We start from the raw sequence: 19367 nt of genomic DNA, 5'->3' as shown, positions 1-19367 counted from the left end.
AGCCAAGGGCCAGATACCTACAGAAAAACTAGAGCCTGAATTACAGGCAAAGGGGTGTCAGCTGAGTAAAACAAAAACAGCAATGCCCAAACCCTCCAAAGATGAAAACCAAGGCAACACTATGGCTTCCTGGCTAACTCCCCTTTTCTTGATGTTTCTACACTGTGCAGAAACTTGGGTGCAGTAGAGTAGACTCAGTGGAAGGACATGTCCCCGATGAGGAAGGCTCACAGCTACAGCCTTTGGCTTCCCCCATCGTACTGTGGGTTCCGGCAGCAGCAGGTAAGCTTCTCTCAATGCTTCAGTTCTTTGGCTGGAGTGAAGCAGAGGTGATCTGGCCCCCTCCTTGGCCTCTGGGGTCCCCCAGTACACAGGGCTGGGTTTCACACTCTTCTCCTATCACAGATGCTTTTGAGAAAGCACACCAAGTTTAACCTAAAGCACTCACTTCCTACCATTATACTGTGCCAGGAACTTCCTCCCACTGTTTGAAATATGTGACGCACAGATGGGGTTACAGAAATCTCCCAAAGGCGTTTGAAGGTCGGGTTGGGTCAGGAAGGCCACTGTAATGGCTATGGCACCTCTACAGGCAACACAATGCCAGTGAAGGACAGTCTCGCTTCCATTTAAGGTGGCTGGGAGGCTGTCCTTATGGGGTCATACAGAGAACACTGGATTAGTTAAGAATCATCAAGGACAGATTAAAGCCACTTGATGTTTGGAGCGAGTGCCAGGCCTTCCACATGGTGCACGACCTTTTCACAAAGTGAAACGGGCAGAAAATGCCAACTCTCTGGGAAGAGCCTGACCCTTAGTCGCCTTCCACAAGAACAAAAAGCTGAGAGTCAGATTAGTTCTGTAAGTGTGGAAACAGACTAAGGAAAGATAAGGAGGAGACGCCATGTTAAGGACAGAAGCCACAGTGTCTCTGACTAAAGGTGATGGTGTTCCCCAGGCCTGCGGTCTGGAGACCTGGCAGGCGCTAGGTTCAGAAAGCTCTCCTGGGCTCACACAGAGACTCACAGTGAATTATCACATTATATCTTTTAGTAAGTTTTACTCTTTTGTATAATGCTCGTAAGATGCTTACGATTTAGAAATGAATAATTTACCCCTATGATGTTTGGGCATTCTTTGTCTATGAGGCATACAACCCGGGATAAAAATGAAGTGTAATATAGTTTAAAACCACTTAATGATCAAGGAATCATCTTTTCAAAATGAGACTTTCACTTTGAGAAAGCAAATGTCAGGCAGGCTGGAATTATTTTAGTGAAAAATTGAAATATAAATAATTCAAAGAGAAATCTAAACTCACATTATAAAATTTTAAATTTATTAAGAAGCTGCAGAACAACACCCCTGCCTTTTTGATGCCACTGATAATTTCTTTCCTTTAACTTTTAGAATTTAAAGTGTGTGCATACGTGTGCATGTGTGCATTGGAGAGAGGGTGCCTGCAGAGCCAGAGGGGTCAGACCCTCCCAAGACAGTTGTGAGTCACGGGATGGGATGTGAACATCAGGGTCAAGCAGCTGGGGATGAACGCATGCCAAAGTGAGGCGCACTTTAACTACTCAGCATCTCAGACATCTCTCTGGATTATATCCTTTTCTTTTCAGAACTGATTGATTTCATTAGGAGTTCAAGTTCTTCCAGAACAGTTTATACCGATGATCCTTCAATCTCTACAAGCGCACGCCCTTTACAATTCTTCCAGCACTGTATTTATTATGGTAAGAGGGAAATGAGAGGGAGGTTGTGGGGAGGGTTGCAATTTCTACCCCATGTATCACGAGACAAAAATTTAAAATTAGCAATTAAAGATTTCCTTTGAGGCTAGATTTGAAAACATCAACTGGATATGGGTTATGATAAACTCAACTACTTAGTTAAAGTGCAGCTGGTAGTGCATTCATCTTGTATGCAGCGCAAAGGCAACTGGAAAGAAGAGTAGAGCTTTCCCACTTCAACAGAGAACTGCTACTGGGCGGGGACTCTGCCCGCCATATGCAGACACTCTCCAACCACATGCATCTTTATGGCATGTACTCCCACCGTCCAGAGTTCTCTCCCACTAAGCTTATCTCACCACTCCCACCACTGTACAGATTTGCCCCTACTTTTCAAAAGACATGCTCTGTAGAATAGACGTTTAGGCCGATTGGTGCACTTCCCTCTCTTACGACTAGTTCATAACCGCTTACTACGGATGATTAAACTTCCTTGCGGGTGCTACTTGGACACAGCCACAGCTCCATAAGAACTCAGTTACAGACCCTGGATAAGATTGTGCAGTGGGGCCCTGGACCAATCCATGAGATGTCCACGAGATACACTGTCTCACTCTACGTTTTCCTGAAGCTAGGAGCCCAACGTATCTGTATTTTTCTTTTTTTTAACTTTCCAAAAAAACGGGCACAAGGACACCTCCCTAACAGACACTGTGTTATTTATTCTTAGGACAAGAGAGCTCACCTCAAGGCATGACAATTAGGACAAATACCTCAAGGAATCCTAAGGGGCTCTAGAAGAAGAGCTATACAGGGGACCCCAGAGACAAATCAGACACAGAAAAGGGCCCCTGCTATGTTTTGGAGGTGGGGGGGAACCTTGGCAATGCTCTCTGCAGACAATTAACTGGAGTGAGCAGGGAGGACATGGAAGCTCAGAGCAGTCCTCCTTGTCATGGGACTGAGCGCCTGTGACACAGGCCTTGCCAGCACGAGTCCTTTACGGAGTATCTCTTTTTCTCCTCTTTCCTGCTGGGGGTTGCTGTTATCTATTTTCTCTCTATAAGGTATGAAATAAAAGTATGCGTGCATAGTCAGGTCTCTCTATAAGGTATGAAATAAAAGTATGTGCGCATAGTCAGGTCTCTCTATAAGGTATGAAATAAAAGTATGCGCGCATAGTCAGGTGTGTCCCCCTCATACACAAGTACTTCCCCGAGTCCCAACTCAGCCACAGGCAAGCGGACACCACAGTGGCTGACAGCCTCATAAACATGTGTGGTTGGCTAGCACAGAGGACATGCAATTATCAGACATGGTGCTCTCTTAGAAAAGAAACACTACCGAAACACTGCTTTAAAACAGGAGTTCACAGACGTCACATCAGAGCAACGGCCTCAGGTTCTATGCCCTGAGCTTATCCTCCTGGTGGATGCTACTGTTTCTCCGCCACTGACAAGGACATCCAGGGTGGTGTACAGGTGCATACTGAGGCAGGGAAACGGGAGGTTGTCTCCTTCCCTCACAGACCTCAACACTCCCGGGTTAGCCTGCCATCACAGTGTAAACTGCCCAGATCACAGCCATACCCCTTCAGCTGATCATCCTCTGCTTGCTTGTCTGTCTATCCTTCATTCCATCTTTTTTGGAATGTTGGCTGTAATCAGTCTCTAGTTCTTTCATTTCTGAGGCAGGCTCTCATAAATGGCTCTCAGGAACAACAGCCCCTCCTTAGCCCGTTCCTCCCAAATGGCTAGCCTCAAAGTTTCTATATAACCGACAACAGTCCTGATTCTGATTCTCTGACCTCTACCTCCTCGGGGCTGAGATGACAGGAATATGCTGCCACACCTGGCTTAATGCGGTGTTTTGGGATGCCACCCAGTGCTCTGTATACTCTAGGTGAGCGCTCCACCCACTGAGATACATCTTCAGTCACATAGACACATTTCTAGCCAGTGCTCAGCTCAAACACCAGCTGTGGCTTCCTCCACCCACAGTCTGGAGCCAAAGTAGCATGTGACCCCATCTGCTTCCTTGCAGGGTCCACTGTGTCCCTCCGTGCCGCACGCTGCTATACTTTGGGTAAGGTCCCTTTGTTCTCTTTTTTGCTTGAGTTAGGGCTTCACCTCAGCGACCTTTTTCTAGTCCTGCCTGGCAAAATCCTGGTCTCATACACCATCTTCCTCTGAGACTTGCATCTCAGAGGTAGCGCCCCCTACGTCCCTACTGGCTGTGCTCACACAGGCAGGGGACACATCTCCTTAACAGTTTCTGGAAGTGTGTAAGGCATTTAACCCACGGGAGTGGAGTAGAAAACATCAAGGTTATAAAGTCCTTCTCAGTAACAGGGACAATACAGTGATCCAAACTTTCAAACCCCTTCCCATTTTCAGGGGACACTCCCTGAAGGCCTTCAGATTCCACGGGTGCCGCCCACAGGGAGATGCTCTTAAGTGCTTTGGAATCAAGCACACCACTCCTTCAAGAACACCTCACAGGCAGGGCTTTAGCCGCTGGCCTGGCCCTGCTGACATCTACTTGTGGTGCAAATACCCACTTTCAGATGAAGGCGATGTGTGGTGGCGCGGTGCTTTCAGGGAGCACTGGCTACCAACCTCAGCAACCACACACAGGGATAACCCCCTGGGAGCACGCCCTGGGAGCGGACAGGACGGTCACTGGGAGAGCCTCGGCACGGGCAGCGGGGGCTTCTGAAGCCTGTACCGACCGACCGATCTCTGACCTCCGCAGTAACAAGCCCAGGCGGGTGGGTGAGCAGGCTTACCATTGATTAGGTAGGGATGATTGCAGCATTTTCTCAGTTCCATCATAGTGTTTAAAAGGTTAGGTACGTTAGCTTGTCCACCACCTTTGGAAAGAAATGTAAAATTCTTCTCAAGGATGGCTCGGTAATATTTCTTCTGAATGTTTGTTAGCTCAACTTCAATAATAGTCTCTTCTTTGGGGGCCAAGTTCTTTTCTACATCCTCTTTCAGGCGTCTCAACATCATTGGCTTTAGAATAGCCTGTAGTTTTTGCACCTAAAAAAGGACCTCAAGTCAATACTGGTATCTCCATTCACTTGCGTGTTAAAACATCCTGGCATTAAAAAAAAAAAAAAAAAAAAGGGAAGGCTGTCTTATTTATTTAATATCCATCTTCAGTTCTTTGAAGCCTAGGAAGAATGTGAAGGAGCTAAATTGTGAGTTGTCGCTTGTGTCAGAGAGAAACCTTTACCTATTGAGAACTCCTGAATCACCTGAGGGGCTTGAGAAACTATAAGCGCGTGTTGGGGGAGGGGTATTTGTTTAGTTTCCCATCCTTTTGGGGATGGACAGGAAGAGGTCAGGAGCAACGTCAGGGGACTCTATGCTTCCCTTCCTTTGTGGAAAGAGGTAGAGCGAGGGTGAGGGCGCTGGAGGGTACTACTCTGCATCAATGAGCAAACTGAGCAGGAGTCTCCCTCTCGCCCACTGATGGCACTGTTCTGTTGTTAGTACAGAAGAGAAACAAAACAGCAAGCTCAACCAGGAGGTTTGCGCCAGGAGACTGGAGAGTGGGCAAACAAGTCCAAGATTCTGAGCTTACTAATGCATTTATTTTAAAATTAGTGGGGTGTGGGTCTCTGCTGCCTCACTGACAGGATGCTCCACACGAGTGCCTACAGGTGCCGAGTGCTTCTCACACACAAGCCCTCTGATTTCTTTCAGGAATCCAGTGGGGTAGTTGCACCTCTAATTCTGAAAGGTAAATAAATAGGCTTGCCGGGCGTGGTGGCGCACGCCTTTAATCCCAGCACTTGGGAGGCAGAGGCAGGTGGATTTCTGAGTTCAAGGCCAGCCTGGTCTACAAAGTGAGTTCCAGGACAGCCAGGGCTACACAGAGAAACCCTGTCTCGAAAAACCAAAAAAAAAAAAAAAAAAAAAAAAATAGGCTTGAAGCAGTATGATTCAGCAATGAGACCAAGGACCCAAAATTCCAGTGGACAGGTGGTTCTGTAAACCCTAGGGGTTTCTGACACTACCTGTGATGTACACCCTGCAGAAAACTAACCCAAACGGCACAAAGACCTCTAAAAGTCGCCTTTGTAAAGTAACCACACGATAAAAACTCAATGGGCTTTTCTGAGGGCGGGGGTCGGGTGCGGGAGAAGGAAACAAGAAGAGATCAACTTTGTAATGATGACTTCAAGTCCTAGAGAAGGAACCACAAAGCTCTTTGCCGGGGTGGTAACTATTACAACACAACCCTTACTTTTTACAATTTGCAAAGACCAAAAATCTTGGCCATTTCACAAGTTCATCTTCAGTGTCATGGCTGAAAGGCAACTCAGAGGGGTCAAGTACCTGCTCTTCCGTTTTCAGATCACCAAATTCTTGCATAAAGGTTGTTTCTGAAGGGAAGCGACTTGGCTCCAAGAAATGAAGCAGGCTGAAGAGCTCTTCCACAGTGTTCTGCAGCGGGGTCCCCGTCAGCAGCACTTTGTGTTCCTGGAAGAGCATGAAGAAAACAACTTGCCAGTCAGGAACAGAACAGTCTCTCGGTGCTAACACTTTCCTCTCTCTCTCTATCGTCTATTTCTGTGCACTGTGGTGGGTCAGCACGCACACAAGGTGTAGAACTCAGAGCAGAGACAAAGATCCAGGCACACATGGACATGGCTCCTGGTGCAGGGCCGGCAGACACAGAGAACACCGCAGCAAACTCTGGAGGGCTTGCCCCTGTTTCTTCCGAGTTTGCAAGGTTGAGATTTAAGGATGAGGGTTTTCTAAGTCTCCCAATCTCAGTGATTTCTTTTTTCTCTGTGTAGTTAGTTTTCCCCTGAAGTCCCCAGACTCGGTTACACGCTCCTTTCTGTTCTCTACATCAGCAGGACTCTCACCTTTCCATCTGCTTCCTGCTTGACTCATGACAGAGACAAAAGAGATGCTTCAAACAGCAACAGTACGTGGAAAACCATTTTGTTTGGCAAAAATTTTCAACTAGCAGAGTGGTCGGCTTAGTTTTAAACACCACAATCATTTTTTTTTAATCCAACGCTTTTCTAATTTTGTGTCTTTGAAACACATTAGCCATTGCTTCAACCAGAGTTCCCACTTGTGCCCACCTTCCTCCAGCCCTTGATCAACCAAGCCTTCTCTTTCTATTTCAACATAAGCAACAGAGATGCCTACCTACCTACCTACCTACCTACCTACTACTTACCATTCTCTCATTCAACATAAGGAAGCCTTTTAAATTGATCTAAATCTACAATGATATCATTCATTCATTCACTTATTTATTTCTCTCATACATTACATCCAGACTGCAATTTCTCCTCTCACCTTTCCTCCAGGTCCTTAAAAAGAAAAAGTTAAGACAGGGTCTCACGTGTCCCATGATGGACTTGAACTTATGACCCTCCTGCCTTCACCTTCTAGGTGCTGAGATTAAGGAATGCATCACCGTGCCAGGTTTTATGCAGTGCTTTGTGGGCTGGGTCAAACCAGTGCATTGTTTGGTGATCATTAGGCTCTGCCAACTGAACTACGTCCTTAGACCCGAGCTTTCAAATTTTAAAAGCCTTACTATTTTCTTCTTTGTTTGGGTTCCTGGTGCACAACACAAATTTACTTTAGGAAGTGACTGCAGCCATGCAGTAATTTCAAAATAAGATTCTGGTTTAACTTGAAAGCTGACCACACAGAGCATGTACTCATTGAACCCTAGTGACATAATCTAAGTAAGAGCAATCTCTCCCAGGCCTATCAGTCAGTGAAGCACTTTAAAAGTGAGGTGAAGCAGTTTGATGGGTTTGTTCTGGTTTCTACCTCTCTTGTAAAAGTCTCTGACTAAAGCAGATGAGTGGCTTATCATCATTACTAAGCTCACAAAGCCTGTGCAATCTGCAAATGAGTTCAAGGTCTTCTAGACTATTTAAGTTTCACCGGCTGTGATCTCTGATTAGCCAAAGTCCTGAATGGCTTTATCCAAGAGCGTTTGAAAGTGTCATCACGGACCAAGGGGAGAATCGCAGCAGTGAAGGAACAGTGGCCATGCTGTGTTGACTGTCTCAGAGCTATCTCATCTCCTTCCTCACGAGCTTAAGGTCTGAGCACTTAACTTAGAAATTACAAACTTTTAGGTGTGCACATTTCAAAGGAAACTTATTTGAGCAAAGGACCCCTCCTGTCTTGGGCTACTGGGCACTACGGCCTCCAGTTCAATGGGTAGGTAGAACTGCACCTGCCTTGAAAACATGATTGCTTTCTTTAGTGCAAATGGACAAAGTGTACTTAACTTCGCTTTAGCAACACATTTTTGTGTGAAGCCTCCTGTCAATGAATGAGGAGACAACAGAGTCAATGGCCTCTAACAACTTCAGGATGCCCCTCTTTGTCAAGGGCTTTCCTTTCAGAGCTCTTACTGAGGATGTTGTCAACCATGATCACCCCCAACACAGCTCCATGTCTCTCGTTACAGAGCAGAGGCAGACACCCAGTAATCCTCCCTTCTGGCTTGCAGGTCATCTTCACTAAGCATGTGCTTACCCCTGCCAGTCTAGCCTAAGGATCAGCATCCCTAAGGCCTACAGCAGGCTGGACGGCGCTGCTCCTCACTAGGTAACTCTGGCAAGAGAATAGGCTCAAATGACATTGAAGTTAGGACTTAAGCACCAAGCAGTCAGCTATTCTCAGCTGCATCAATACAAGGACATTTTGGCCTTGAACAACAATAATATCTTCCACCTTAAAAACATCTCTTCTGAGATAGGACACTAGAGATTCTGAGTACATTATCTTAAACGCTACAGGCACACTGGCTATGACAGACAGAACCCCAGGACTGGTCTCCCACTTCGAGGGGCAGCCTCACCCTACCTGTCTAGCTCAGTGAAGAGAACATTATAATTTTCCTATGTGCTATTATGCATAAAAACGTAAATAAATATTGTGATATGTAACGGAAAAGTTACTGCTATGCCAGATTCTAATCCATTAATAAAAGAGTAATTTCTACAATACCTCAAAAGCAAGTAAATGTTTTGATGTTGAGAGAAGTTAAGTACATTTCTCTCACTAACTAAGGAGTATTTTACAATGAGAAGCTACTATTTTGAGACCTGTAAACTAACAACAGAGTACAACTTAGGGCAAGCTCAGCCCCATGACTTTAAAGCCTTCAGAAACAGCCTGTCTCTTGGGTGACCGTGAAGGCACACCTCTGCTCTGAAGACAGAGAGAGAGGTCCTGAACATTTGTGTTTCCCTGCAAAGAACGGATTACTTCCCTGCACTGCTAGAGTATCACTCAGGGAAACCGGAGCCAGCTACGAGTCCTTCCATCTCCAGAACCCAAGTCAAGGACTTTCTCTGGTTTTCTAAATGCTCATGCTGCTTTGCCGACTGGCTATCAAATTTGGTGAACTGCGTTCCAAAAGATCTAGGACCTTGTTAATAAGCTGTTTATTTGATAGAAAAATGGGAAATGCTACCCTAAGTAGGAAGAAAAAAAAATCAGTCAATATTCTTCATTTAAGCAAAATCAGATTTCGCTGTTTGTAATTAAAAGAATGGCTGGTTAGGCCAAACCCTTGCAAAAGCTGTGACAGAGAGCTCTGAGGTTCTCTTCAGCAGGTCCAGTCTTTAGGAAACCATGTACAGCCCTGAAACAGCAGAAGGTTCCTTCCCATCATCCACTCTCAATAGCAAGACAGCTACAGAAGTTCTCAACTCTGCCACTGCATTCTACAGGATAACAATTCTTTTTCAAATGTACATTAAAAATGAGAAGCTGGGCTGGTGAGCTGGCTCAGCAGGTAAAAGTTCTGAAAACCCGAATTCACTCCCTGGAACTCACACAGTAGGGAGACCCACGTGGTACCCTCACTTCCACAAGTACACCATGGTATGTGTGCAACCTCAACACACAAGCAGATCCATGCAAGAGGGGGAGGGGAAGGGGGGAGGGAGGGGACAAACAAATGGCCATACTAACTTGAAAACTATGGATCGAGAAGGAATTCAAGGACAGAAGAGCTGTAGCAACTTCTATCAGAGGATTGTACACACAGCAGCAGGCATAACAAATAACAAAATCCTGCTATTCTTACAACATGTCACTGATAATTATTCCTACAGAAAAGAAAAATCTTTACCAAAGTAGGAAGGCGTGGCTATTTCTTTGGGAAAATAAAATAAGTGTGGTTTAAAACCCCAGAGCAAATGTGAGGCCTTCAATATTCCAAACTTCTCAGCATCTGCAGAAACTGAACAGATGTCCCAGCCAACTAACCAACAGTGTGCATGTACAACTGCCCTCACTGGAGCAAAAACACGTGCTGGGAAATGTAGGTGGCCTGTCATCGCGGAGGCAAGGCTTGGCCCAACAGTTAATGACATGGCAAATATTTGAAATTGATGTTGGTCAAATTATCATGACTATGCTCTGCTGAGATGCCAGCAGACAGCAGTCAGGAAGGCAGCACACTCAGAGACCAAGGCAACAGTGCAGGGACTCAACGGCAGCAGCCACGGTCACTAACCAAGTCCATCATCTTCAGCCCTTCCAGCAGCTTGCAGTTTCTGTTCTTCAGCCTGTGGGCTTCATCGATGACCACACAGCGCCAGGGAATATTGCGCAGCTCAGGACAGTCCGTCAGAATCATCTCGAATGTAGTGATGATGGCGTGGAACTTATAGGACCCCTTTATCACTCGACCCTGGGGGGGGAGGGGCACAGCACATGAGAGTTGTTTCACAGGACTGGCTATGTTCCTACATTTGAGCATAAAAAGGCTTCTAAAATATATGTATTTAACCCTTTGGAGACCTCTGTATTTTAGGTAGCACATTCTGTTGTCAAGTTTTCTGGTTACAGTTATTTTAGTTAAAATAGGATTTTGAAACATTTCCTTTTAAAAAGAAACTGGTGAAGTACTAGAAAAATTTGGGGTCAAATTTCCTTAGAGAGCACATATGAATAAAGTGACATTAAGTGCTCCAGTCTAGTCACAGCCCACAGAACCTAACAGGAAATTCAATACTGAGGCAACGTTATTTTTTTTTCAAGTTTCTCTAACTTAATTTTTTTCTTTTCTTTTTAAAAACATTTCTGTAAAATACCAAAATATTCAAAATTTAAAAAAGAATCCAAAGAGGATGAGCCTTATAATTTCTAAATCTAAAGATAAAAACAGATTTGAATATTTTTTAATCTTTTAACTATAGGTCACACTTTATATTGTTTCCAACTCTACAACAGCCTCTACTACTTAAAGATTACACATGTTTTAGCATATACCATCCCCTATCCTGCATGCATAATGCTTTACTGCCAGTAAGAGGTAATAATTACAAGCAGGTAACTACAAGACAAGATTAGAACAATTCTCACACGAGCAAAGCACTAAATCCCTCCTCTGTGGCATACTTGGAGTTTTACAATACTTGATGACTTTTTCACTTCTGATCATTGTACAATAAAATGTCCCTCCTGGTCACATTTTAGTATTATTTTTTTTTGTGTGGCATTGTCTTAGGCATACAAAATAGAACTAGGTTACTAATATGTTAGAGAGTTTGTGGTCTTAAATGTTAAGTTACTCTTTAAGGACAATTGTGCAAACATGCATTGGAGAAGAAATCTCAAGCAAGTTTCTCAAGTAAGGGAAACCAAGGCTTCTATCCCCAGGTCATAGAGATCCGAGTCATCAGCCCTCTAAAACATACACAACATGCACAGGGGTCACACCCCACCGCTTTACCTGGGGATCTTTGAAGTACATTTCATACAACTGAATGGTCCGACGGCTGGCTTGGCTCCCATGGTACACAACCACGTTCAACTCCGTCCAGGTTCGGAATTCCCTTTCCCAGTTGGGGATCGTGGACAATGGGGCAATTACTAAAAAGGGGCCATGGATTCCTTTCAAGTATATCTCATAGAGAAACGTAATGGACTGGATCGTTTTTCCCAAACCCATCTCATCTGCTAAAATGCAGTTTCGCCTTTAGGAAAGAAAAGGACAGGAAAGCTTCGTGATTATCAGCTGTCACTCTCTTTTTACAGAGTATACACTCCATAAATGCATACCCCATACCACCTTAGCTATTTTCTTAGTTCAACAAAATATATCTCAAAGAAAAGTCCCTAACAAACAGATATTATTTCTACATAGATCTGTTGATTAATTTGGTGAATAAATTAAGTATATTCCAACAGTTGAATTTTAAAAACGTATTACAGCATTAAAATTTATATTCTTAATACCACAAAGGATATGAGCTACAGCATTTATTGAAAGTAAAAAGAAGCATGTTTACATACATGTTGTACCAATTGAAAAGTAGCCAGTTTACTCCCTCCAACTGGTATTCCCTGAGTTTGTTATTGTTTTTATACTCCCTGGAACTCTCCGATTTCTTCCAGTCATCAGCAGGAGGTCGTTCCTGTTCCAAATATAGTAGATGCCATTAGTGGTTTCTCAGTGACTACACCACTATGCTATGCCCAAATCAAACCCTTTCCCGAGAGCCAGTCCTTACCACCCGCTCGGTTTCCGGCTCCCTGGACATGAGTTTTTCAAACTCTTCGATCTTTGCTTGATCTATGTCCTGCTTCAGCTCCCATGTGCTGTCTTCATAAGGGAGTGAGCACCACTTCACCAGATAGTGAATCACAGGCTGGGCCAGGTTCAAACAAATCAGAACTAAAGTCATTTGACCAAATACTATATATTCAGGAAAAGACATGAGCTCTGCTTCCCTGACCAAGACAACCCCCAGCATTGGGAAGACTCAACTGCCCACATTTTAAAACTCTAAGCACTGAAAGTGGTCATTTCCAGTGTACTCTAGAAAGTGGATTATTAGTTATTAACAGAAAAAAAATGAGCTTTTTATCTGAATCATTGGTTCATGACCAAATATTAAGGAGTAGCTAATGAATACCAAAAAGCCAAATCAAAGGCTAATTTTTATGTAATCTAATTACTCAATTACATGACTTGGATTTATTATCGTAAGCGATTTGTTTACATAACTGAATAGTTGCCTGAAGAGTGGAAAACAGACAAGTTTATTACACAAATCAAGCTTTTTCTTCAAGGGAAAGATTATATACTGTTTGCACTCAGTCACTTTACAATGTGAATGTGACCGAGCTCTGGAAGACTGAAGGGGAAATATTTTGGGTGCTCTGAGTCAGTGGGAATTCTCCTTGAGGGAAGGAGAATTGTTGGCTCCATTAGGGAAGACTTGGTTCTGTTGATCTTCAGGTCACGATCAAGGTACACTGATTTGCCAAAATTATCTGCTGACAATGTAAATCTGCTCTCGGACAGTGGTTTTAAGAACAAGCAACCAAGGCAAATGTGAGGAGGGCATCCCAGAGTCTTTGAAACACTGCAAGTTTCATTACACAAGTTTAGAGTAAAAGGAAATGATTCCTGGAGGCTGCCTCAAGCCAAGCAAGAGCTGTGCACTTAAGCAGACAGTGCAGTTCCACAGAGAGGCTGGGAACACCAAAGCTCATGAAAACACAAGGAAGCCAGGTCTGGGGGTCTCAATAAGAAGTCATTTCTACTACCCTCAAAGCACCTACTAAGTGAAGGCCACTAGAGTCGCTAAGGGTGTGCAGTGCCAACTAATATTAAACTCTCTGTTATCCACTACAGGGGTGCTATCAATTCCACAGGGGAACTTTGTGCCACAGGACAAATGTATACAAAGTCTGTGGAGGTCCTTACTGATCAGCATAGAATTATGACATTTTAATGCAGTTAAACGGATTGAAAACCACTTAAAAGTGAAACTATTCAGATGGAACATACACACTATTAAGCCCTATTAAGTCACAAAACTAATTACAAATCATTATGTTTCAGTTAAGCACAGACTAGAAGCCTGGTAGTGGAGGCTCTGACCAGGCTGAGACCTTGATTCTGTCCCTTCTGTTAACACATGTGAGCCACCCAGGGTAACACAAATGATCTCTGTTACCTCGCCCCGGTCATCTGTGCTACGTGCAAAGTCCATTATCCGGTCAACTTCCACATAATCTGGATTAAACAGGTCATCCTCAATCTGTTCCCAGGAAGGAAAAAAAGGCTTAGAGTTTCGCTCCTTTCTCCAGAGAAACGGCATTTCACTTCTCACTAGGCAATATTTTGGGTCACAGCAACACAAAATTTGTATTTGACATCTTTTATTATATTAATTGAAATGCTACAATTTAGCAAAATCACTCCCCGTGAGGAAATCAAACTTCTCAGACTTTGTTAACTGAGTATTTTAATTACTGTGTGAAACCTTCTACTGTGAGGGAATGTTTAAGAATATTTCAAATGAAGTGTGAAATTACAATTCACTAATGGGCAATCCAAAAGGCCTATGGCATGCAATACATTTAGCATTCTTGAAAGTACAGCCTGCAGTGAGGAGTCAGAGCCACACACGGTACGTCCTAGCGAGCGCATCTCAGAACGCTGCACAGCACCACGGACAGAATGTTAGCATAAGCCACCAACCCTGAAATCAGCAGGTCTCACACTGGTCTGTGAGCAGGGTCGGGATGGTTGGAAATCTTTGCCAACCGATATCACCACCTCACATAGAATAGCAGTCGTCCCATTAATCTTAAACATTCCAATAACTTAACTGTACTGAATGCTGAGTGTTTAGGTAGAAGAGTCCAAAGTAACCTGAAACACAGTTACTTAACTAATTTAACCAATATCCTCACAATGTTTACAAGAGCAGAGTAATACTGTTTGTTTAGAAAGACTACGGGGCTAGAATACGGTTCAAGCAGATTATGGTTCATATGGAAGAGCAGACTGCTGCTCCCATGAAAGCTAAAGGCCACGTCAGACTTTAAGAAACCTACATCTGTGAAGGTTCTGATCTTAGTCAGAAACAAAGACGCACAGTCACATGTGCTGTAGAATAGCTCAGTTAACACTCCGTAATGCTTACATGCAAAAGGCAGCTTAGAGTCAATTAGACCTCATTCTCTGTCACTCTGGCTATTGTACCCACTTAAAATGTCCACCCTGGGTGCTTTGGATTATAAACTATGAACCAAACAACACACACACACAAATGTGCCTCTGCTGCCTTCCGTTTTTCCTCAGAGGTGAGCGGTAAGAAAAAGACTACACCACGGCAGTGTTAACGTTCTGATGAATTTAGCTTTGCCAAAGCTGCTGGATTTAGGCAATTAGCACATACATATTATTTATATACAACACAAGCCGTAAAAATACTCCACAAACTAGTCCTGGATGGCAAAAGCCCTCTGTAAGACCACTGTCTTTCCAGCATGAGCTTTTATAGCCAATACCCAATTTGTTCTCTCCTACACCCTCTTCCAGTGCTCTGTGGCATCAGGCATATGATGGGCTTCCTGTCCTAGATGTTATTTCTGAGTAGACTGTAGGTTCAGAAGAGTCAGGAAGGCTAAGCTTCAGCAAAGACTGCAATAGCAGCCATAGCCAGAGATCCTAGACAGAATCAGGGAAGGGTGCACAGAGCTGTATTCTTTTCTGCTAACCCTCATTCCAGATAGAACCAAGATTTCTCAGTTGCCATTTTACCAGGGTGCTTTGCATCCTGGATGCAAGTGACATGTGGACAGCATGTTCAGAGAAACAGGCTGTATATTAGTGCCAGGCACAGTTCCCTAAGGAGTGAATATAGGAGCCAGAGTCCAGGTGAACTGAATGAACAGGGCCCTGATTTACAGACAGAGAAAGCCCACAGAGCTTCCTGGTTTCCCCCCTGCTGCGCCTCACAGAAGGTCAACAGTACACATGGGTTCTCTCTCTGCTGATGCTGGTCACCCAGTATCTCAACATTTTAGCTTAACTTTCATTAAAAGGGGCACAGGAAATAGAAACACACAGGTTTATTTTCCAGACTACTCTTAAAAAAAAAAAAAAAAAAAAAGCCTTGCTAACATTCTCCCAGGTGAGAGATCTGAGTCACACTCAGGAGCCTGAGCCCCCCAGTGTCAAGCACTCACTGCTATTGAGACGACAGCAGGGCAGGAGGCTGAGACCAGGTATCCTAGGCTGCCTGCCTGCTTGCCTGCAGGTACCCTGAACATGCTCCAGGAAAGCACACACGTGACCTGAGACTCTCGACTCTTCCATCTCTTCCTCCTCCTCCTCTCCACAAAAGGCTAAACCTGAAAGGCTGACCAGTAGGAGCATTTCACAACCCTATCCTTCACCAGCTTACGTGCAGTTACGTCTTTAGTTTTTTCCTTTTTGCCTTTGCCCCTGTCGGTGTGGAAGGAACAAACCCCACAGACTCACATTTGCAAGCAACATGCTTGGGCCTGGCTAACACTTTCTGGAGAACAGCTAAGAAACCATCAAGTAAGCTCCTTCAAAGTTAGAGAGCTGCTGGTTTCTAAATCTTCTTGTCTTGTATTTGAACATAAGTTAGTGACCTCGAGTCCAGAGAGCCAGCTAAGCAGCTTGTAAAAGCATCTCTGAGACATAACTGACCATGTCAAGGAGCTGGTCCTCTCCTCAGAGAAGGTTAGATATCTCTGTCTATCTTTACCTAATAACCGAGGGCAAAGAGGACAAGGGCAGGAGATGCTGCCTACCCTCTGCTCAATGGCACAGCATCTGTTCGTGACCTTGCTAAGAGGCACAAACTTGAGCAACCACCACTGGCTACGTATCCCCATCGCCTAAAACCCCTCCATACTGAAGCTTCTGCCCTGCTCTCTGCAGACCTCTGTCTGCTTACTTTGTTCCTTTCTCGGCTGCATTCTCATTGTACAATATTAACCACTGCTATTTGCACATGTCATAAGAACCAGCGTTTTCTAGACAAAGCCAACAGGAAGAATGAGAAATTTCCTGTTTACAAATTCCAGCAGTACCAGTTAACCAGTGTGCAAGTCACAGTATCAAACCAGTTAACTAGTGTGCAAGTCACAGTGCCAAACCAGTTAACCAGTGTGCAAGTCACAGTGCCAAACCAGTTAACCAGTGTGCAAGTCACAGTGCCAAACCAGTTAACCAGTGTGCAAGTCACANCAAACCAGTTAACCAGTGTGCAAGTCACAGTGCCAAACCAGTTAACCAGTGTGCAAGTCACAGTGCCAAACCAGTTAACCAGTGTGCAAGTCACATTGCCAAACCAGTTAACCAGTGTGCAAGTCACAGTGTCAAACCAGTTAACCAGTGTGCAAGTCACAGTGCCAAAACAGGCTTTGTTAACAGATGAAAGTCCTAAAATTCAAACTCTGGAATATTTTGATAAAGAAAACATTTCAAAATTCAAAATCTAATCAGGTTAGTTCATACCTCTGAAAGGAATTTGCTCTGGCCCTGTTTTGACTTAAACCGTTTTATCTTTTGCTGAATTCTCTTGTCTTTTTCCAGATCTTCTACTGACGCCCACTGACAATGAAGATAGGAGCTGGAACAGGAAAGGAATACTCTTAAAACATTTAGAAAGAAATCATCTAATTTATGTCTTACTAAAAAAATCATCAAAAGAGAACACACACACATACACACCTACTTAATGATAATGGATAATGCCAAGCATCCAGTATAGCTACTAACATTTGAAAATAAACGAGAATCAGTAATGTAATAGTACTGAAAGTTGCTATCTGCCTAGCCTTGGGCTTTATCCATTACCCATTAAAAAAAAAAAAAAAAAAAACCAACAACAACAAAAAAAACCCAAAAACTTAAAAGCTAACAAGCAAACAGAAAACAGCCCAATAACAAATTGTTTTCCTAAGTTAACAGATTACATGTCAGTATCAAACAATGAGCACTACAGGGTACCCTTAATTATGAAATGTTTTGAGCCTTTTAACTTTGAGAAATAAAAGGGTTTTATCAAGTTAAAATAATTTAAATTTAAAGCCTCAATTCCTTTGGGGATAAGCGAGTAGTAGGTCCCCAACTCACAGCACGACTAGCCACCAAGAGTGACGGTGCAGCTCTGGCTCCAGCCCATGACCCTCAACTATCATTCCTGTCATTAGCTTGTGTTCCTAAGAGCTTGAAACAATGTCTCCCTTTAGACGGTTTTCCTTCCTTAACCTGGACCTGAACATCCTCTGATCCTCCCTTCTGCTTGCACCAGACTTAGAAGAACAACACCTTCCACGCTGTGCCTCTTTGTGCTACTTGATATTTTGGCACTGTGTTGCCCCATCTACCCATCACTGCCCCTAATAGCTACCATCACCTTGTTTTTCTTTCCGGTGACGACATTAAAAAGTTGGTACTAAGTACATGGGTCCCAAGCCTAAAATCATAGCACCTGGAATGCAGAGGCAAGACAAGAGTACGTTCAAGATCAGTCTAGGTGACACAGAAAAATCCTTTCTTCAAAACACGAAGGGCCAGGGATGTAGCTCAGTAGCAGACCATATTACAAGCATGTGCAAAGTTCTGGGTTCCAGCCCCATCATCTTTAAGAAAGGAAGAAAGGGACATACTTGGATCTATGACTCTTCTAGCATCAAGACACTGCAGCACACAGATTAAGTGGTGATTACAGAGTCTTTCGAAACCCTTTTCTATTGATATTTATGTCCTAATATGTATTTTCAAATGTACAGTTGATTAAACACTAAAGTTAATTGAAAGACAAAAGTATTTTAAGCAGAAATGCCTCACACAAATATCAATTCATTTAACTCCCAACATATACGCAGAAAACAGACCAAATGTGCATACATCAAGAAGCAAATAGTCATCATAAATAGTAAGGTAACAGCTACTGTACTGTCTGCTTTCACCTTGGACAAACTTCTAGTACACAAGTAACCTACTCCAGACTTCCAGGGTAACTGACAGAAGAAACACATGGGCAGTTAACATTTTTGCCTTGAGAAGGGGACAAAGACATATGAGGCCACCAGAAAGGCTCCAAGCTGGACACAAGCACATGGGCTGGCATAGGCTGGCCCTGCTCTGCCACCTGCTATCTGAAATTTTCCGTCAGAAACTCCACTTTCTCCCTTGACACTGATAACTCATGGAGGCTCAAGCAGGGAGAAGAAGAAGGAAACAGTCAAAGGCTGCCTGCATCTCTTGTTCATTAAGGAACAAAGCAGAAGAACTCTTTCTCACAGACTAGCTAGCACTGAAAACGAGACAAATGTTCATGGAGGGGTCACTATGAGAAAAATAAACTATTAAATAACCTCAGGGAAGCCTTAGAAAAACATGGCTTGCAGTTACTTTGCAAAACAAACCTTCATTTCAAGACAGTTTTCTAAAGAAATGACTTAAATAATATTTGTATGTAATGTTGAAAAAGATGGTACAAAAGGGAAATTAGTTACGCCTATTTCCACATGTTAGTGAAGGGTTCTAAGTAAGATGCTAGCAAATGCCCCATACTGCTTTAAGAAGACAGCAGATGAGCCAGCAAGAGGGCTTAGTGGTAAGGGATGCTTGCCACCAAGTCTGATGACCTGAGTTCAATCCCTGAAACACACACTGTGAAAGGAAAGAACCAACTCCTGCAGGCTGTCATCTGACAGACAGTCTCTCCCACCCCCAGATCGGGAGAAGAGAGGAAGAAAAAAAACCAACAAGAAAGTAAGATTTACTACAGTAATAATAGAGTTAGCTGAGTGTTAGAAAATCTAT

The 19367-nt window shown here is 43.7% G+C and overlaps 1 protein-coding gene across 4 annotated transcripts in view; it reads right to left on the bottom strand.

Annotated features, from left to right (window-relative positions):
* Chd7 (chromodomain helicase DNA binding protein 7) overlaps positions 1–19367 on the bottom strand; it is a 176754-nt gene that overhangs the window by 29612 nt on the left and 127775 nt on the right. For all 4 annotated transcript variants that reach the window (XM_029475873.1, XM_021160001.2, XM_029475875.1 and 1 more), the window contains exons 8-15: positions 17049–17163; positions 13723–13806; positions 12268–12405; positions 12050–12171; positions 11487–11730; positions 10266–10442; positions 6086–6229; positions 4525–4780 (exon numbers count right to left, since the gene is read on the bottom strand). In XM_029475873.1, coding sequence (XP_029331733.1) covers positions 4525–4780; positions 6086–6229; positions 10266–10442; positions 11487–11730; positions 12050–12171; positions 12268–12405; positions 13723–13806; positions 17049–17163 — 1280 coding nt within the window. The remainder of the gene's footprint in view (positions 1–4524; positions 4781–6085; positions 6230–10265; positions 10443–11486; positions 11731–12049; positions 12172–12267; positions 12406–13722; positions 13807–17048; positions 17164–19367) is intronic.

The sequence above is a fragment of the Mus caroli genome, chromosome 4 (genome assembly GCF_900094665.2).
Source record: "Mus caroli chromosome 4, CAROLI_EIJ_v1.1, whole genome shotgun sequence".
NCBI classification, from domain to species: domain Eukaryota; kingdom Metazoa; phylum Chordata; class Mammalia; order Rodentia; family Muridae; genus Mus; species Mus caroli.
Note: the sequence above shows the minus strand (reverse complement) of the source record. Positions and strands in the feature narration are given on the sequence as shown.